The sequence below is a fragment of the Pelecanus crispus genome, chromosome 26 (genome assembly GCF_030463565.1).
Source record: "Pelecanus crispus isolate bPelCri1 chromosome 26, bPelCri1.pri, whole genome shotgun sequence".
In the NCBI taxonomy this organism is placed as follows: Eukaryota; Metazoa; Chordata; class Aves; order Pelecaniformes; family Pelecanidae; genus Pelecanus; species Pelecanus crispus.
Window position 1 is genome coordinate 119,948 of NC_134668.1, and position 18,877 is coordinate 138,824.

The 18,877-nt window shown below is 69.2% G+C and overlaps 2 protein-coding genes across 2 annotated transcripts in view; one reads left to right on the top strand and one right to left on the bottom strand.

Annotated features, from left to right (window-relative positions):
- Positions 1 to 1,085: 1,085 nt before the first annotated feature.
- On the top strand, positions 1,086 to 16,682 carry KIF5A (kinesin family member 5A). Its single transcript, XM_075724853.1, is given in 27 exon segments — positions 1,086 to 1,214; positions 4,296 to 4,383; positions 4,844 to 4,917; positions 5,014 to 5,118; positions 5,205 to 5,253; positions 5,492 to 5,547; positions 5,654 to 5,741; positions 6,064 to 6,188; positions 6,578 to 6,682; positions 6,787 to 6,935; positions 7,341 to 7,489; positions 7,573 to 7,781; positions 8,037 to 8,105; positions 8,870 to 9,076; positions 10,813 to 10,860; positions 10,862 to 10,960; positions 12,268 to 12,456; positions 13,282 to 13,399; positions 13,659 to 13,726; positions 14,441 to 14,474; positions 14,477 to 14,549; positions 14,817 to 14,827; positions 14,830 to 14,917; positions 15,433 to 15,493; positions 15,564 to 15,635; positions 15,964 to 16,068; positions 16,626 to 16,682. Coding segments are annotated over 27 exon segments (2,625 nt in total).
- A 1,392-nt stretch (positions 16,683 to 18,074) lies between these two features.
- The window catches only part of B4GALNT1 (beta-1,4-N-acetyl-galactosaminyltransferase 1), a 9,318-nt gene continuing 8,515 nt past the window's right edge, over positions 18,075 to 18,877 (bottom strand). The window contains exon 8 of the mRNA XM_075724854.1: positions 18,075 to 18,185. Within this exon, the coding sequence (XP_075580969.1) occupies positions 18,075 to 18,185 (111 nt within the window). The remainder of the gene's footprint in view (positions 18,186 to 18,877) is intronic.

Here is an 18,877-nt window from a genome sequence, read left to right on the forward strand (position 1 = left end):
ACGGCGCGCGCGGGGGCGGGGCCGCGGGGGCGGGGCCGCGGGGGCAGCGGGGGGGGCACCGGGGAGGGGGGCGGGGGGGCTGGGTGACACGGGGGGGCTGGGTGACACGGGGGGGTCCCCGCTGCCGCCCACTCCCGCCGCGGGGAGCGGCCCCGGGTGGGCTCCGCGCAGGCCCCCTCGGGTGCCGGGGGGCGCGGGGGGGCGCGGTCCCCCCGGACTCCGCGTCCCCGCCCCCTCCTGGGCCCCCCGGCCTGGCAGGGCCACCAAGGACACGAGTGTGCCCGGCCTCAGCGCCCCGGGGGGGGCCGTGAGTCAGGACTGCGGCTTCCCGCGTGGGGGAGGGGAGCGGAGCGAGGGGGAGGGGGGGCTGGCCCCGCTCCCACCCCCCCTCCCCCCAGCCGGTGACAGGGTCCTGCCCCCCCCCCCCCCCCAGTGAATCAGCATTTTGGGGGGACGGTTCCCAGGGCCGGGCGTCCCCCCCGCCATCTCCGTCCACCTTAAGAGCGGCGGGCAGCTCCACCTTAACGCGGGGGGCTGGGGGGGGGGCGTGTGCGTGCCGGGGGGCGGCCTCTCCCCCCCCATCAAACGGTACCGGGGCTGCAGCGGCGACAGCAGCCGGTCACTGGAGCAGGGGCAGCAGGAGCGCTGCGGAGCATCCCCCGCCCGGCGCCGCCCTCCTCCGCATCCCGCACCCCCGGGCGGCATCCCGCACCCCCGGGCACCACCCTGCATCCCTGGTACCACCCTGCATCCCTGGAAACCGCCCGGCATCCCTGGGTACCACCCTGCATCCCTGGTACCACCCTGCATCCCTGGAAACCGCCCGGCATCCCTGGGTACCACCCTGCATCCCTGGTACCACCCTGCATCCCTGGAAACCGCCCGGCATCCCCCGGCAGCATCCTGCATCCCCGGGCAGCATCCTGCATCCCTGGGTACCACTTGACCCTTAGGCTGTAACCAGCGCCCCTGGGTGCCGCCCGCACCGCCGGCTGACAGCCCGCACCCTCGGGTACCAGCAGCACCCCTGCCCCCCCCCTCCGGCGCCCCCGAGCTCTTCCCGCCGCCCCCCCGGCCCCCCCGCCATGGCCGAGCCCAGCGCCGAGTGCAGCATCAAGGTCCTGTGCCGGTTCCGGCCCCTCAACCAGGCCGAGATCCTGCGGGGGGACAAATTCCTGCCCGTCTTCCAGGGCGACGACAGCGTGGTGGTGGGGGTGAGTGCGGGGGGCGCGGGGAGCCCCCAGCCTCGGGGGGGCGGGGATGGGGGCACAGCTGCGGGGGGGGGGGGTGGCCAGGTTGGGGGGTGACAGGCCTGGGGGGGTGACAGTCAGTTGGGGGGGGGGCAGAGCCTGGGGGGGGGGCGGATCGCCCTGGGGGGGGGGGGGGGGGGGCAAAGGATGGGGGGGGGCGGATCGCCCTGGGTGTGGCCGGTGCCGAAATGGGCCCAGCCGCCCCCCCGGGGCGTTTCCCCCGCCCCCCCCCAGCCCCTGTCTAGGGCTCCCGGCGCTCCCGGTGCCCCCCCCCGGTTGTTTACAACGAGCGGAGACGCCCTGACCCCGGGGGGGGCACGATCGGCCCCGGCGGCAGCACCGGGGGGGGGCGTTTGCCGCAGATCCTCCCCCCGCTGCGGCCCGGCCCTTTGTTAGGGGGTGAAGCCGGAGGGGGGGGGGGCTTAGGGACCGCGACCAAGCCCCCCAATATAACGCCCCCCCCCATAACGACCCCGCCTTGCACGGGGCCGCGCACGGGGGGGTTCTCGTGCACGGAGCCCCCCGCCCGGCCTGGGCACCCCGGCCCTGAGGTGGGGCGGCCCCGGGGAAGGTGTGGGGCCCTTGGGGGGGCAGCGGGGTCCCCCGGGGGGGCGGGGCGGGGGGGCTCCGTGGGTGCTGTGTCCCTGTGCGGTTGTGCCGGCGCAATGCAGGGTGTTGCGGGGGGCGGTGGTGCGGGGGGGTGCGTGACCGGCGGCGGGCGGGGCGGCCGTGCCTGCGCCGTGCTGCGGCGGTTGCGCTGGCCCGGGGGGGCGGCGGGGCCGGGGGGGCCGGGGGGGCCGGGCTGTTGTGGGCGCTTGTCCCCGCGTCCGTGTGTCCCCGCGTCCGTGTGTCCCCGCGTCCGTGTGCCCCCGCAGTGGTGGCGGCGGTTCAGCACCGGGGCCTGGACAGCTCCCGCCCGGGGCGGGCGGGGGTGTAGAGGGGGCCTGGGGGGCTGGGGGCGTCTATGGGGGGCCTGAGGAGTCTGGGGGGGTCTATGGGGTCTGAGGGGTCTATGGGGTGTGGGGGTCTATGGGAGGCTCAGTGTCTATAGGGAGCTACGGGGGGCTGAGGGGTCTATGGGGGTCTATGGGGGGCTGAGGAGTCTATGGGGGTCTGTGGGGACTGGGGGGTCTATGGGGGTCTATGGGGGGCCTGAGGAGCCTGTGGGGGTCTGAGGGGTATATGGGGTGTGGGGGTCTATGGGAGGCTCAGTGTCTATAGGGAGCTACGGGGGGCTGAGGGGTCTATGGGGGTCTATGGGGGGCTGAGGAGTCTATGGGGGTCTGTGGGGACTGGGGGGTCTATGGGGGTCTATGGGGGGCCTGAGGAGCCTGTGGGGGTCTGAGGGGTATATGGGGTGTGGGGGTCTATGGGAGGCTCAGTGTCTATAGGGAGCTACGGGGGGCTGAGGGGTCTATGGGGGTCTATGGGGGGCTGAGGAGTCTATGGGGGTCTGTGGGGACTGGGGGGTCTATGGGGGTCTATGGGGGGCCTGAGGAGCCTGTGGGGGTCTGAGGGGTATATGGGGTGTGGGGGTCTATGGGAGGCTCAGTGTCTATAGGGAGCTACGGGGGGCTGAGGGGTCTATGGGGGTCTATGGGGGTCTATGGGGGGCCTGAGGAGTCTGTGGGGGTCTATGGGGTTGGGGGGTCTATGGGGGTCTATGGGGGGCCTGAGGAGTCTATGGGGGGACTGAGGGGTCTATGGGGGCCTATGGGAGCCTATGGAGAGCCTGGGGGTCTATGGGGTTGGGGGGGGGGCTGAGGGATCTATGGGGGGACTGAGTGGCCTATGGGGGCCTATGGGGGGCCTGGGGTCTTTGGGGGTGTATCCCCATACACACAGTCTATGAGGGGCTGGGGGTCTATGGGGGCATATGGGGTCTGAGGTGTCTCTGGGGGTTATGGGGGTCTATGGGGGTGTATGGCAAGGCAGCGGGACTATGGAGGCATATGGGGAGTGTAGGGGGGCTGGGGGCCTATGGGGGCCTATGGAGGGGTGGGATCTATTGGTCTGGGGGGGTCTTGGGATATATGGGGGTGAATGGGGCCGTATGGGGCTGTATGAGAGTTTGGAGATGTATGGGGGTCTAGGGGGGACTAAAGGGTCTATGTGGATCTAGGGGGGTGCACGGGGCTTTATGGGGGTCTATAGGGGACTGAGGGGTCTATGGGGGTCTATGGGCTGTATGGGAGATCTGGGAGACTATGGGGGTCTATGGAGGGGCTGAGGGGTCTGTGGGGATGTGCGGAGCTGTACGGGCAGCCTGCGAGCCCGTGGGTGTGTACGGGGAGTGTACGGGGCTGTATGGGGGGGTCGCAGGTATGGGGGGGTTATGGGGGACTCTATGGAGTTCTGGGGATCTATGAGGGTGTACGGAGAGTGTATGGGGGCTGGGCATCTAGGAGGGTGTATGGTGGGGGTCTGAGGGTATATGGAGGTATATGGAGAGTGTGAAGTCTATGGGGGTGTTTGGGGAGCGTACTGGGGGTCCGGGGTGCATGTGGACATTAGGGAGGCCGGGGGTGTTCAGGGTCTGGAGTAGAGGGGAGGTGTGGGGTCCTACGGGGTGGAGGGGATTTTGGGGGTCTGGCAGTGACTGGGGGTCTGGGAGCACAATGGGGTACATCAGGGAGCCGCAGGTGGTCTACGGGGGGCTTGAGGTTTATGAGGGGGCTGTATGGGGGGTGGGGGATGGGGGCGTTTGAGGACATAGAGGGGGTGGGGGATGGGGGTGTATGAGGGAGCGTGTGGGAGGGCAGGGGGTATACGTAGGGGGCTGGCATTGAAGGTGGGGCTGATGATATAGGGGGAAGTATGGTGGGGCATGCGTGTATGGGGGGGATCCATGGGATTTGGCGGGGGGGGGCATATGAGGGGATGGGGGCTGTGTGAGAAGCCCCCTGCAACCTGTCACTTGCCTTACTGGGATTCACTGGAACTTACTGGTCCCCCTGCAAGAGGAGCCCTGAGACTGGCACAGCCCCCAGCACCTTGTGGGGGTCTCTCCTGGCCACTGACCCCCATGTCCGTCCCCCCTCCCAGGGCAAACCCTATGTCTTCGACCGCGTCTTCCCCCCCAACACCACCCAGGAGCAGGTCTACCACGCCTGCGCCATGCAGATCGTCAAGGGTGAGGGCTGGGGGCTTGTGGGGGGCCCTGGGGCATCGCCGGGGGGGTCCTAGCTGGGGGACCCTCATCCAGGGACACCCAGATCCATGGGGATATTGGAGGGTGCTGGGAGGTGACGGGGCAGGTTGGGGGGTGACCCTGGCAGGGGGACATGGGCAAGGGGTCCTTGGGGGTGCCCAGCAGGTCTTGGGGTCTCTTCAGGTCTTTAAGGGGGTCTCTGCAATCTCCAGGGGTTCTGGGGGTATCTATGAGGTCTTTTGGGGTGTGTCGGGGGTCCTTGGGCACTGCTGGGAGTCTTGGAGGTGATCTTAGGTGCCCGGGGGTTCAGGAAGCCCTTGGGGTCTTGGGGGAGTCCCTCAGGGTTTGGGAGGGGCTATGAGGTCCCTGAGGGTCCTGGGAGTCCTCAGGAGCTCCTGGGCGTCCCTGAGGGGCTTCTGCCCACCCTCACCCCTCCCCACAGACGTGCTGGCCGGGTACAATGGCACCATCTTCGCCTATGGGCAGACGTCATCGGGCAAGACCCACACCATGGAGGTCAGGGGGCCGGGGGGGGGGCTTCGCGGGGGGGCTCAGCACTCCATGGGCCCTGGCACCCCCTGGGTGCTCACCAGCCCTACCACCCCCCGCCAGGGCAAGCTTCACGACCCCCAGCAGATGGGCATCATCCCACGCATTGCCCAGGACATCTTCAACCACATCTACTCCATGGACGAGAACCTTGAGTTCCACATCAAGGTGGGGACTGGGAGCACCGGGAGGACCTGGGAGGTCGGGTCCTGACACCCCTACACACTCTGACACCCCCAATTCCCTCCTACCAGGTTTCTTACTTTGAAATTTATCTGGACAAGATCCGGGACCTGCTGGACAGTGAGTGGGGGGGAGGCACTGGGAGATACTGGGTGGGTATTGGGATGCACTGGGGGCACTGAGAAGCTTGGAGGCACTGGAGAGCACTGGGAGGCACTGGCTGGGTACTGCGGAGTACTGGGAGCCAGTGGAAGGGTATGGGGGCACACTGGGAGGCACTGGATGGCACTGGGAACTCCTAGGGCATGTTGGGGGTCACCACCCCCCCAGCCCCCTCACCCCGTGTACCCTCCACCAGTGACCAAGACCAACCTGTCAGTGCACGAGGACAAGAACCGGGTCCCCTACGTCAAGGTGAGGAGTGGTTCGGAGGGTCCCTTGGGTGGGGGACCCCAAGGGGGCACCCCCAGAGAGGGGGGCTGGGGCTGACCCCTGGGCTCACCACCCCCCGCACCCCCAGGGCTGCACCGAGCGCTTTGTCTCCAGCCCAGAGGAGATCCTGGACGTGATCGACGAGGGGAAATCCAACCGGCATGTGGCTGTCACCAGTGAGCGGCCTGGGGACCTGGGGGGCTGGGCAATGGGGGGAGGGCAGAGCTGGGGGCTATGGGGTGCCGGCCCCCGCTGTGCAGGGTACCGTGGGGTGTCTGGCGTGTTCTGGGGCACCATGGGGGTCCCTGGGGTGCTGGAGGGAACCTGGGGCGCTGTGGGGGTCCCTGGGGCACCATGGGGTCCCTGGAGGGCAGTGGGGGACCCCTGGGGCACCGTGGGGTCTCTGGGTCATTGTGGGGTGCTGCAGGGGTCCCGTGGGGGTTCAGGGCTCCCCGGGGGCCGGAGGCACGGGTGTGCAGCTTCTCCTCATGCCCGCAGACATGAACGAGCACAGCTCCCGCAGCCACAGCATCTTCCTCATCAACATCAAGCAGGAGAACGTGGAGACAGAGCAGAAGCTCAGCGGGAAGCTCTACCTGGTTGACCTTGCTGGGAGCGAGAAGGTTGGGAGGACCTCGGCACTGAGGGACCCTGGGGGGCTTGGGCTGGGTGGGGTCTGGGGCGGGGGTCTTTGGGGTCCCTGGGCTGGGGTATGTGGGATTGGGGGGTCTCTGGGGGAACTTGGGTGGATGATATCCCTAAGGGGGACATTGGGAGGGTGGGGGCCTTGGGGCGGTCCTTGGGACATTAGGGTTAGGGGTCTTCAGGCTGGGGTGGGGCATCTTTGGATGAAGGGTCTCCAGATTGGGGGTCTCTGGGTGTCTACTGGCTGGTGGCATCCTTGGGTTTGGGGGTCTTTTGGGGGGGGTCCTGGGCTGGCGTGGTCCTTGGGGTGGAGGTCCCCTGGGGAGGGGTGGCCCCATGGGGGTCTCTGAGCTGCCTGGCCCCACAGGTCAGCAAGACTGGGGCTGAGGGGGCCGTGCTGGATGAGGCCAAGAACATCAACAAGTCGCTGTCGGCGCTGGGCAACGTCATCTCAGCCCTGGCCGAGGGCACGGTGAGAGCCCGCGTGTCCCCCCCCGGCCCCCTGCCCACCTGCTCTGCCCCAGAGACCCTGGGGCTGGGGGGGGACCCTGCTGAGCCCCTGTTCCCCCCCCCCAGAAGGCCTACGTGCCCTACCGGGACAGCAAGATGACGCGGATCCTGCAGGACTCGCTGGGGGGGAACTGCCGTACCACCATGTTCATCTGCTGCTCCCCCTCCAGCTACAACGATGCCGAGACCAAGTCGACCCTCATGTTTGGGCAGAGGTAGGGGTGCCCCTGCACCCCTCTGCACCTCAGCTGCACCCCAACTGCAGGCACCCCATGCACCCCAACTGCGCCCCATCTGCATCCCATGCACCCCTTGTGTCCCAGCTGCATCTCAACTGCACCCCAACATCGCCCCAAGCACCCATTGCACCCCAGCGTCACCCCAAGCACCCATTGCACCCCAACTGCACCTCAACAGCACCCATTGCACCCCAACTGCACCCCCCAGCGTGGGGAAAGGGGGCTGCATCGGGGGTCCCCAGACTTGGCAAGGGAGTGGGGGGAAGGTGGACCCTGAGATGGGGGTTGCTGTGGTGAGCACCTCAGGGAGGTCCTTGGGGGATGCTGCCTGCAAAGGGGGAGCGGGGGGGTGCCGGTTGAGGGGTCCCCCGCTCCATCCAGGGCCAAGACCATCAAGAACACAGCATCAGTGAACCTGGAGCTGACGGCCGAGCAATGGAAGAAGAAGTATGAGAAAGAGAAGGAGAAGAACAAGGTGCTGAAGGAGACCATCGGGAAGCTGGAGGCCGAGCTGAGCCGCTGGCGGAGCGGTGAGGGGGGACCCCGGCATCTGGGAGGGGACCCCATCCCCCCTGCCAAGTGCTGGATGGGGAAACTGAGGCCGTGTCCCCAGGGGAGGCTGTGCCTGAGACGGAGCAGCTGAGCGGGGCCGAGGCGGAGGCTGGGACGGGTGAGGGGACGGGCGAGGGGACGGGGACAGGACCCACCAGCGAGACCCCCCTCAACGACAACAGCTCCTCCATCGTCATCCACATCTCCGAGGAGGAGCGCCGCAAGTATGAGGAAGAGATCCGCAAGCTCTACAAGCAGCTGGATGACAAGGTGGGGACCCCCAGACCCCTTCCCGGGTCCCCTGGGGACCCCCAAAGACCCCTCTAGACCTGCCGGGACCCCTCAGGACCGCTGAGACTCCCTAGCACCCTTGGGGACCTCCCAGTCCCCCCAGCATCCCCCAGGGCCCTCGGCACCCCAGGACCCCCGGGATCTCCTGGCAGCCTCCAGGACCCTTGGAGACTCCCCTGCCACCCCCGGGCCCTGGGGGCCAGCCAGCACAGACCCCCCCCCATCTTCCCCCAGGATGACGAGATCAACCAGCAGAGCCAAATCATGGAGAAGCTCAAGCAACAGATGCTGGACCAGGAGGAGGTGAGGAGCCCACCCCTGCCCCCCCCAGCCCTCATGTCCCCCCATTATTGTCTGACTGACCCCATAACTTCACCCTGCTGGAACCCCAGACTGATCCCTCTGGGCCCCCACCCAGACCCCCTGGGACGCACTTGAACCCCTCTGGGATCCCCACCCTGATCACTTGGACCCCTCCACCCTGAGCCCGTGGGACTCCAATCTGACCCCTGGGACCCCCCAACGTGACCCTGTTGGAACCTCTCTGAGACCTCCACTATGACCCCTGGGACCCCCACCCTGACCCTCTGGACCCCTCTGGGACCCTTACCCTCAATCCTGGGACCCCACCACCCTGAGCCCCTGGGAACCCTTTGCATCCCACAACACAGCCCCCAGGTCCCCTCTAGGATCCCCACCCTGACTCCTGGGACTACTCTGGGACCCTCACCCTGAGCCCCTGAACCCCTCTGGGACCTCCACCCTGACCCCCTGGATCCTTCCACCCTGAGCCACTGGGACCACCCAACATGACCCCACCAGGAGCCCTCTGGGACCCTCACCCTGACCCATCTAGGACCCCCACCCTGAGTCCTGGGACCACTCTGAGACCCTCACCCTGAGTCCTGGGACCTCTCCACCCAGAGTCCCAGGGAGTCCCCCCAACCTGACCCTGCTGGAACTCCTCTGGGACCCCTCCCCAGGATCCCCTGGACCCCTCCACCCTGACCCCTGAGACCCCTCTGGGACCCCCACCCTGACCCCCTGGACCCCTTTGTGCCCCCCAGGTGCTGGCTGCGGCACGAGGGGGCGGGGAGGCGGCACGGCGGGAGCTGGCGGCACTGCGTGCTGAGCACGGGGCAGCCCGTGCCGAGGTGGCCGAGGTGCTGGCGGCGCTGGAGGAGCTGGCGCGCAGCTACGACCGCAAGGCGCAGGAGGCCGAGGACACCGGCCGCCACAACCGCCGGCTGGCCGATGAGCTGGCCCGCACTGAGGTGACCCCCCACCGGGGACCGCCGGCTGGGACCCCTGGCAGGCACCCAACTGGGATTCCCAATGGGACCCTGCAGGGAACCCTCATGGGCACCCTACTGGGATCTCTCGTGGGATCCCCACTGGACCTCGCTGGGGTCACCAAACTGGCTCCTCCACTGGGAACCCCACTATAACCCTACTGGGAACCCCCATGGGCACCCAACTGGGATCCCTACGGGGATCCCCACTGGACCCCATTGGGAACCCCAAACTTGCTCCTCAACTGGGAAGCCCACTGAGACCCTACCAGGACCCCCAACTGCCAGCCCAGCTGGGATCTCTACTGGGATCCCCAAAGTGGCTCCTCAACTGGGAACCCCCCTGGGAAACCTACTGGTGACCCTGAGTGTCCCACTGGGACCCCACTGGGAACCTTGACTGGCAAATGGGACCCAGACCAGGAATCAGCTGGGAGCCCCATCAGCACCCAGCTGGGGCCCCCAGAGCCAGGGCCTCTCCAGACTGGGACCCTCACACCAGGGCCCTGGGACCACACTGGGATCCAACAGTTGGGACCCCCAGGTCCAAACCAGACCCAAACTGGGACCCCCCAGTCCCTGAACCAGTAAGCCCCAGAGCCCAGTCCCCCAGGTCCAAACTGGGACTCCCACACCCAAACTGGGATGCTTTGGGCCAGGGATCCCCCGAAACAGGAGCCTCAGACCTGGGAGCCCCCTAAACCACAAACCAGACCCCAAAGAGGGGAGCCGTGCCGAAAGAGACCCTAAGGAGAGGACCCTCCCCCCATCCCCAAGCTGGACCCCAATGAGGGGAACCCACCCAAACAGACCCCAAAGAGGGGACCCCACACACACTCCCCAAACTAAACCCCAAAGAGGGCCACCCCCTCCCCCAAACCAGAAGCCAAACTGGGAGGCTCTCCCCTTAAGCTGGGATGCCAGACTGGGTGCTCCCAGGGCACCAAGAGCAGCACCCCACGGGTGGAGCGGGCAGGATCTTGGGGTGCTGGGGCAGGGGGCCGGGGGTGCTGGGGCAAGGGGTGCTGGGGAAACAGGGGTAGGGGTTGCTGGGGGGTTACTGGGGGTGCCAGGGCAGGGGGTGCTAGGGGTGCCAGGGGGGTGCTCGGCACATCAAGGTGGGGTGCCGGGGCAGGGGGTGCCGGAGGGGTGCCGGGGTGCCAGGGGGGTGCTCGGCGCGTCAGGGTGGGGTGCCGGGGCAGGGGGTGCCGGAGGGGTGCCGGGGTGCCAGGGGGGTGCTCGGCACGTCAGGGTGGGGTGCCGGGGCAGGGGGTGCTGGGGCGTGCTAGGGGTGCCAGGGGGGTGCTCGGCGCGTCAGGGTGGGGTGCCGGGGCAGGGGGTGCCGGAGGGGTGCCGGGGTGCCAGGGGGGTGCTCGGCATGTCAGGGTGGGGTGCCGGGGCAGGGGGTGCTGGGGCGTGCTAGGGGTGCCAGGGGGGTGCTCGGCGCGTCAGGGTGGGGTGCCGGGGCAGGGGGTGCCGGAGGGGTGCCGGGGTGCCAGGGGGGTGCTCGGCGCATCAGGGTGGGGTGCTGGGGCAGGGGGTGCTGGGGCGTGCTAGGGGTGCCAGGGGGGTGCTCGGCGCGTCAGGGTGGGGTGCCGGGGCAGGGGGTGCCGGAGGGGTGCCGGGGTGCCAGGGGAGTGCTCGGCGCATCAGGGTGGGGTGCTGGGGCAGGGGGTGCTGGAGGGGTGCCGGGGTGCCAGGCTGCGCCATGCCCGCAGGCAACGACGCTGTCGCTGGAGACGGAGCTGCAGCGGGTGCGGGAGCTGGGGGGGGCAGCAGCGCAAGCGGGCGGCCGAGGTGCTCAACGGGCTGATGAAGGACCTGAGCGAGTTCAGCCTCATCGTGGGCAACGGCGAGATCAAGCTGGTGAGGGGCGGCACGCCTGCCAGGCTGTGCCCGTGGGTGGGGTGTGCCTGTGCCGTGCCGTGCTCTACCCACGTGTGTGACGTGCCTGTGACATGCTGCGCCCGTGCCGTGCCACACCGTGCTGGCCCCATGTGTGGGATGGGCCCATGCCATCCTGGGCCTGTGCCATGCCCGTGCCGTTCCATACCCATGTGTGTGCCGCGCCCGTGTCGTGCCCATACCTTGCCCACTCCACGCCATACCCACATGCGTGTCGTGCCCATTCCATGCCGTGCCTGTGCCATGCCACACCGTGCTGTACCCATGTTCCTGACATGCCCGTGCCATGCTGTGCCCATGTGCCCATGCGCATGATGTGCCTGTGACATGCTGTGCCCATGCATGTGCCGTTCCTGTGCCACGCTGTGCTGTACCCACACTGTGCCATGCCCATGCCATACCCACGTATGTGCCATGCCTGTGTCACACCATGCCCATGCCATGGTGTGCATCATGCCATGTCATACCCATGTGTGTGCTGTGCTGACCCGTGTGCCATTGCATGCCCATGTGTGTGCTGTGCTTGCCATGCCATGCCATACCCATGTGTGTGCCATACCCACACTGTGCCACACCTGTGCTGTGCTGACCCGTGTGCCGTTGCATGCCCATGTGTGTGCTGTGCCCATGCCATGCCATGCACATGCCATGCCATGCCATACCCATGTGTGCCATACCCACACTGTGTCAAACCTGTGCTATGCTGACCCGTGTGCCATTGCATGCCCATGTGTGTGCTGTGCTCATGCCATGCCATACCCATGTGTGTGCCATACCCACACTGTGCCACACCTGTGCTGTGCTGACCCGTGTGCCATTGCATGCCCATGTGTGTGCTGTGCCCATGCCATGCACATGCCATGCCATACCCATGTGTGTGCCATACCCACACTGTGCCACACCTGTGCTATGCTGACCCGTGTGCCATTGCACGCCCATGTGTGTGCTGTGCCCATGCCATGCACATGCCATGCCATACCCATGTGTGTGCCATACCCACACTGTGCCACACGTGTGCTGTGCTGACCCGTGTGCCATTGCATGCCCATGTGTGTGCTGTGCCCATGCCATGCACATGCCATGCCATGCCATGCCATACCCATGTGTGTGCCATACCCACACTGTGCCACACGTGTGCTGTGCTGACCCGTGTGCCGTTGCATGCCCATGTGTGTGCTGTGCCCATGCCATGCACATGCCATGCCATGCCATACCCATGTGTGTGCCATACCCACACTGTGCCACACGTGTGCTGTGCCTGTGCCCAGCCGGTGGAGGTGAGCGGAGCCATCGAAGAGGAGTTCACCGTTGCCCGGCTCTACATCAGCAAGATCAAGTCGGAGGTGAAGTCGGTGGTGAAGCGGTGCCGGCAGCTGGAGAACCTGCAGGTGGAGTGCCACCGCAAGATGGAGGTGACCGGGCGCGAGCTCTCCTCCTGCCAGCTCCTCATCTCCCAGGTGGGCTGGGGACAGGGGTGGCTGGGGACAGACCTGGGGGCTGCCACCACTCGGCAACTCACGGGAGTGATGCCGCTGCCGTAGTGACTGCAGAGTCTGGTGACCCCAGGCTCTAGTGGCCACAGGCTTTGGTGGGCCCCAGCGTTTGGTGGCCCTGGGGCTCGGTGACCCTGGGGTTTCATGACCCTGGGGTTTGGTGGACCTGGAGTTTGGTGTGCCCAGGGTTGGAAGTCCCAGGGTTTGGTGACTCCAGGACTTGGTGTGCCCAGGGTTTGGTGACCCCAGGGTTTGGTATCCCCAGGTTTCAATGACCCCATGTTTCAGTGACCCCATGGTTTGGTGGCCCTGGGGCTCGGTGACCTGGGGTTTGGTGGACCTGGAGATTGGTGGCCCCAGGGTATGGAAGCCCCAGGTTTGGTGACTCCAGGTTTGGTGTGCCCAGGGTTTGGAGGCCCCAGGGTCTGGTGACCCCAGGGTTTGGTGGCCATGAGTTTGGTGACCCCAGGGTTTGGTGGCCCCAGGGTTTGGTGGCCCCAGGGTTTGGTGACCCTGGGGTTTGATTACCCTGGAGTTTGGTGGCCCCAGGGTTTGGTGACCCCAGGGTTTGGACTCCCCATGGTTTGGTGACCCAGGGTTTGATGACCCAAGGCCTCCATGGGTTTGGTGGTCCTGGAGTATGGTGACCTTGGGGCTTAGTGGCCTGGGGTTTGGTGTCCCTGGGGCTTGGTGACCCCAGGGTGCGGTGACAGGGTGGCCCAGGGGGTGGCAGGGGGTGGTGGCCGCGTGCCCCCAGCCGGGGGGCAGTGGCTGAGGCTGGTCCCACAGCACGAGGCGAAGATCCGCTCGCTGACCGAGTACATGCAGACAGTGGAGCTGAAGAAGCGGAACCTGGAGGAGTCGTACGATGCCCTGAGCGAGGAGCTGGCCCGGCTGCAGGCGCAGGGTGCGGGGGGCTGGGGGGGCTCAGGGCGGTGTGGGGGCATGGAGGGGGCTCAGGGGGCTGAGGGCACAGTGGCACTCGAGGGGCTGGGGTGGCACAGTGGGGCTCAGGGAGCTGGGAGGGCATGGAGGGGGCTGGGGGGCATGGTGGGGGTGTGGGGGGCTGGAGGGGCTCAGGGGCCTCGGGGGGTCACAGTGGGACTCAGGGGGCTGGTGGGGGGGTGTCCCTGGCTCATCCCCCCAACGCGAGCTCCGGCCCACAGAGACGGCGCAGGGGGTGGCCTGGAAGGAGCAGGAGCAGGATGAGACCCCGGACACGGATGAGGTCAAGGTGAGAGGGTGCGGGGGGTGGCAACGTGCTGGTGGGGGGGGCAGGGCACTCCTGGGGGTCACTGGGGGGAGTCCAGCGCCCCTGAAGGGTGTAGGGGACCTGGGTGAGGGGGCAGCTGGGGGTGATTGTGGCATGTGGGGTGTCCTAGAGGTGGGGTGGGGGTCCCTGAGGTGCTGGTGGAGGCTGGGAGATGTTGGGGGTCCACAGGGTGCTGGGGAGGTTGGGGCGTGTTGGGGGTCCCTGGAAGGTGCTGGAGGATGCTGGGGGTCCCTGGGAGGAGCTGGGGTCCAGGGGTGCTGGAGGATGCTGGGGGTCCCTGGGAGGAGCTGGGGTCCAGGGGTGCTGGAGGATGCTGGGGGTCCCCGGGAGGAGCTGGGTCCAGGGGTGCTGGGGGTCCCCGGGAGGAGCTGGGGTCCGGGGGTGCTGGGGGGTGCTGGGGGTCCCCGGGAGGAGCTGGGGTCCGGGGGTGCTGGAGGGTGCTGGGGGTCCCCGGGAGGAGCTGGGGTCCAGGGGTGCTGGGAGTCCCCGGGAGGAGCTGGGGTCCAGGGGTGCTGGAGGGTGCTGGGGGTCCCTGGGAGGAGCTGGGGTCCGGGGGTGCTGGGGGTCCCTGGGAGGAGCTGGGGTCCAGGGGTGCTGGGGGGTGCTGGGGTCCCCGGAAGGTGCTGGGGTCGGGGGGTGCCGGGGTCCCGTCCCTGGCTGAGGGTGGCGGCGCAGAAGGCGCTGGAGCTGCAGCTGGAGAGCCAGCGGGAGCCCAGCACAAGCAGCTGGCGCGGCTGCGGGACGAGGTCAACGAGCGGCAGAAAACCATCGACGAGCTGCGGGAGTGAGCGGCCTGGCCCCAGCCCCGTCCCTGACCCCGACCCCAGCCCCACCCCCAGCCCCAATCCTGAGCCTGTCCCCAGCCCTAACCCTGACCCCGACCCCAACCTTGACCCCAGCCCCGGCCCCGGACGCCCCCAGCCCAGACAGCCCGTCCTCCCCATCCCTGCCCTGGACCCATCCCTGACCAGGTGGGGGGGCGCAGGCAGAGGCTGTCCCCCCCACGGGTCCGGCTGTCCCCTGACTGCCCGTCCGTCCGTCCGTCCCGCAGCCTGAACCAGAAGCTGAGCTGGAGCTGGAGAAGCTGCGTGCGGAGCACGAGGCGCTGCGGGGCGAGGAGCGGGCCAAGGCCGCGCGGCTGCAGGAGCTCACGTGAGACATCCCCCCCCCGGGGTCCCCTGGACCCCAACCCCCCCCACTGACGCCCCTCGGACCCCCCAGAGCCACAACATCCCCCCCGCCCCATGCCCGGGGAGTCCTGGGACCCCCCCAGAGATGCCCTCATTGACGCCCCTGGGACCCCACCACCACCCCTGGGACCCCTGACATTACTGGGACCCCACCCCATGGGGACACCCCCAGGACCCTGCACCACCTTCAGGAGCCCTGGGACCCCCACCACCCCCAGGAGCCTTGGGGACCCCCCAGGAGCCAACGTTACCAGCAGCCCCCACCCCATGGGGACACCCCGCCAGACCCTGTACCACCTTGGGGGGTCCCCTCTCAGCTCCCAGCCCCCCCCCCAGAAGACCCCTGAGGCTCCTCCAAGCCCCCAGCAGCCCTCAGCACCCCCCCAGCACCCTTGTGCCTCCCCTGAGCCCCCCAACGCCCCCCATCCTTGGGGCGACCCCCCCTAACCTTGGGGTGACCCCCCCATCTCCCCTCAGGTTTCTCTACGAGCGCCACGAGCAGTCCAAGCAGGACCTCAAGGGGCTGGAGGAGACCGTGGTAGGTGGGGGGGCTGGGGGGGGGGGGTGGCTGGGGGTCACCGTGCACCCCCTCACCTCTGCCCCCCCAGGCCCGTGAACTCCAGACCCTCCACAACCTGCGCAAGCTGTTTGTTCAAGACGTCACGACTCGAGTCAAGAAAGTGAGGGGGGGGCAAAGGGGGCGTAGAAATGGGGGGGGGGGGGCAGCAGCCAAATGTGGGGTGAGGGGGCTCAGAGCTGGGGGGGAAGGGGGGGTTGTGAGGGGAAGGAGGGGGGTGTTGGGGGGAAGAGCGAGGGGGGCCCTGGCCTGGGGGGGGTCCCAGCCTGGGCATCGGGGGGGGCCCTGGCCCAGGTCGGGGGGTCTCAGGCGCGGTGGGGGGTCTCTGGCCAGCATCGGGGGGCGGTGTCATCCCAGGGTTGGGGGTGCCAGTGGGTTGGGGGGTGCCATCCCGGCGGGGGGGTCCCTCCATGCGCCCCCCACCCCCGCAGAGCGCAGAGCTGGAGCCTGAGGACAGCGGGGGGCTGCACTCCCAGAAGCAGAAGATTTCCTTTCTTGAGAACAACCTGGAGCAGCTTACAAAGGTTCACAAACAGGTGGGCGGGGGGGGCGCGGGGGGGGCGCGGGGGGCGCGGGGGGCCCCACCCCCACCCCAGGGCCCCTCCAGCCCCCCTACACTGCAAGCTTCCCCCTTGCTTTCCCAGTGCCCCCCCCGGCATCGCCTCCCCCCAGCGCCCTGCTCCATCCCGCCCCCCCCCCCGCGCCATCCTGGGGGGGTCCCCCGCCAAAGCCCCTCCGTGGGTGGCACGGCCGGGGGGGCACACGCTGCCGCCCGCTCTGTTGCCCCCCCCCGCTGCCTGCTCCCTAGCTGGATCTCTGGGTGTCCAAGGTACCGCGCCCCCCCCGCCACCCACACAGGCAGGACACGCGGGGGGGGGGTCCCCCTGCCCCCCCCGGGGAGGATGGATGCGGGGCAGGGGGACAGACCCCCCCAAGCCCCCTCTGCCCAGGCCACCTGGAGCCTCCCCAGTTTTGGGGGGGGGTAGGAGGGGCACTGCCCTGGCCTCTGGCACTTTCCTGCCGCCCCCGCCTGCCGCCCCCACCCCGGCTGTGGGGCCCACCCTGCTCACTCTGTGCCCCCCCCCCGCCCCAGCTTCGCCGTCACAGCCCCACTGCTGCATGCGGCCACGGGGGCACTGCGGGGGGCTGAGGGCTGGGACCCCCCAGGCACTGCGGGGGGGCTGAGGGCTGGGACCCCCCAGGGCCTGCGGGGGGGCTGAGGGCTGGGACCCCCCAGGGCCTGCGGGGGGCTGAGGGCTGGGACCCCCCAGGCACTGCGGGGGGCTGAGAGCTGGGACCCCCCAGGCACTGCCGGGGGGCTGAGGGCTGGGACCCCCCAGGCACTGCGGGGGGGCTGAGGGCTGGGACCCCCCAGGCACTGCGGGGGGCTGAGAGCTGGGACCCCCCAGGCACTGCGGGGGGCTGAGGGCTGGGACCCCCCAGGCACTGCGGGGGGGCTGAGGGCTGGGACCCCCCAGGCACTGCGGGGGGGCTGAGGGCTGGGACCCCCCAGGCACTGCGGGGGGCTGAGAGCTGGGACCCCCCAGGCACTGCCAGGGGGGCTGAGGGCTGGGACCCCCCAGGCACTGCGGGGGGGCTGAGGGCTGGGACCCCCCAGGCACTGCCGGGGGGGCTGAGGGCTGGGACCCCCCAGGGCCTGCGGGGGGCTGAGGGCTGGGACCCCCCAGGGCCTGCGGGGGGCTGAGAGCTGGGACCCCCCAGGCACTGCCGGGGGGCTGAGGGCTGGACCCCCCAGGCACTGCGGGGGGCTGAGGGCTGGGACCCCCCAGGCACTGCCGGGGGGGCTGAGAGCTGGGACCCCCCAGGCACCTGCGGGGGGCTGAGGGCTGGGACCCCCCAGGCACTGCGGGGGGCTGAGGGCTGGGACCCCCCAGGGCCTGCGGGGGGCTGAGGGCTGGGACCCCCCCAGGCACTGCGGGGGGCTGAGGGCTGGGACCCCCCAGGCACTGCCGGGGGGGCTGAGGGCTGGGACCCCCCAGGCACTGCGGGGGGGCTGAGGGCTGGGACCCCCAGGCACTGCCGGGGGGGCTGAGAGCTGGGACCCCCCCAGGCACTGCGGGGGGGCTGAGGGCTGGGACCCCCCAGGCACTGCGGGGGGCTGAGAGCTGGGACCCCCCAGGCACTGCGGGGGGGCTGAGGGCTGGGACCCCCCAGGCACTGCGGGGGGCTGAGGGCTGGGACCCCCCAGGCACTGCGGGGGGCTGAGGGTGGCCTGGGCGGGTGCTGTAGGGCGCCCTGGGGCTGCTGGGAGCCGGTGCTGGGTGCTGCTGGGTGCCCGGTGCCAGGCTGGGTGCCGGCGGGGCTGCGGGTGCAGAGCTGGTGTGTGGGCGCTGGTGCCGGCGGGCACGGGTGCCAGTGGGCGCGGGTGCCAGGGGGTGCCCGGTGCCAGGGGGTGCTGGGTGCTGAGCAGTGCCTTGGCGCCCGTGGGTGCTCTGGCGCCAGCAGCTGCCCTGGTGCCGATGGGTGCCTGTTGTGGGCGGGTGCCCAGCGCCAATGGGTGCTCGGTGCTGACGATCGCCCATCACGGGTGGGTGCCCAGCGCCGATGGGTGCTCGGTGCTGCCGAATTGTGGGTGGGTGCCCAATGCTGATGGGCACTCGGTGCTGACAAGCGCCTGGCGCGGGTGGGTGCCCTATGCTGATGGGCGCTTGGTGCTGACGAGCACCCAATGTGGGTGGGTGCCCAACGCTGATGGGTGCTCGGTGCTGATGAGCGCCTGGTGCGGGTGGGTGCCCAACGCTGATGGGTGCTTGGTGCTGATGAGCGCCCATCGTGGGTGGGTGCTTGGTGCTGACGAGCGCCTGGTGCGTGTGGGTGCCCAGCGCCGACGGGTGCTCGGTGCTGACGAATTGTGGGTGGGTGCCCAGCACCGATGGGCGCTCGGTGCTGACAAGTGCCTGGCGTGGGTGGGTGCCCTATGCCGATGGGTGCTCGGTGCTGATGAGTGCCCAGCACAGGTGGGTGTCCAACGCTGATGGGTGCTCGGTGCTGATGAGTGCCCAGCACAGGTGGGTGCCCAGCCGGCGGGCGGGTGCTCGGTGCTGACGAGCACCCAATGTGGGTGGGTGCCCAGCGCGGATGGGCGCTCGGTGCTGACAAGTGCCTGGTGTGGGTGGGTGCCCTATGCCGATGGGTGCTCGGTGCTGATGAGTGCCCAGCACAGGTGGGTGCCCAGCGCGGGTGGGTGCTCGGTGCTGACGAGCACCCAATGTGGGTGGGTGCCCAGCGCGGGTGGGTGCTCAGTGCTGATGAGCGCCTGGTGCGTGTGGGTGCCCAGCGCCGATGGGTGCTTGGTGCTGACGAATTGTGGGTGGGTGCCCAGCA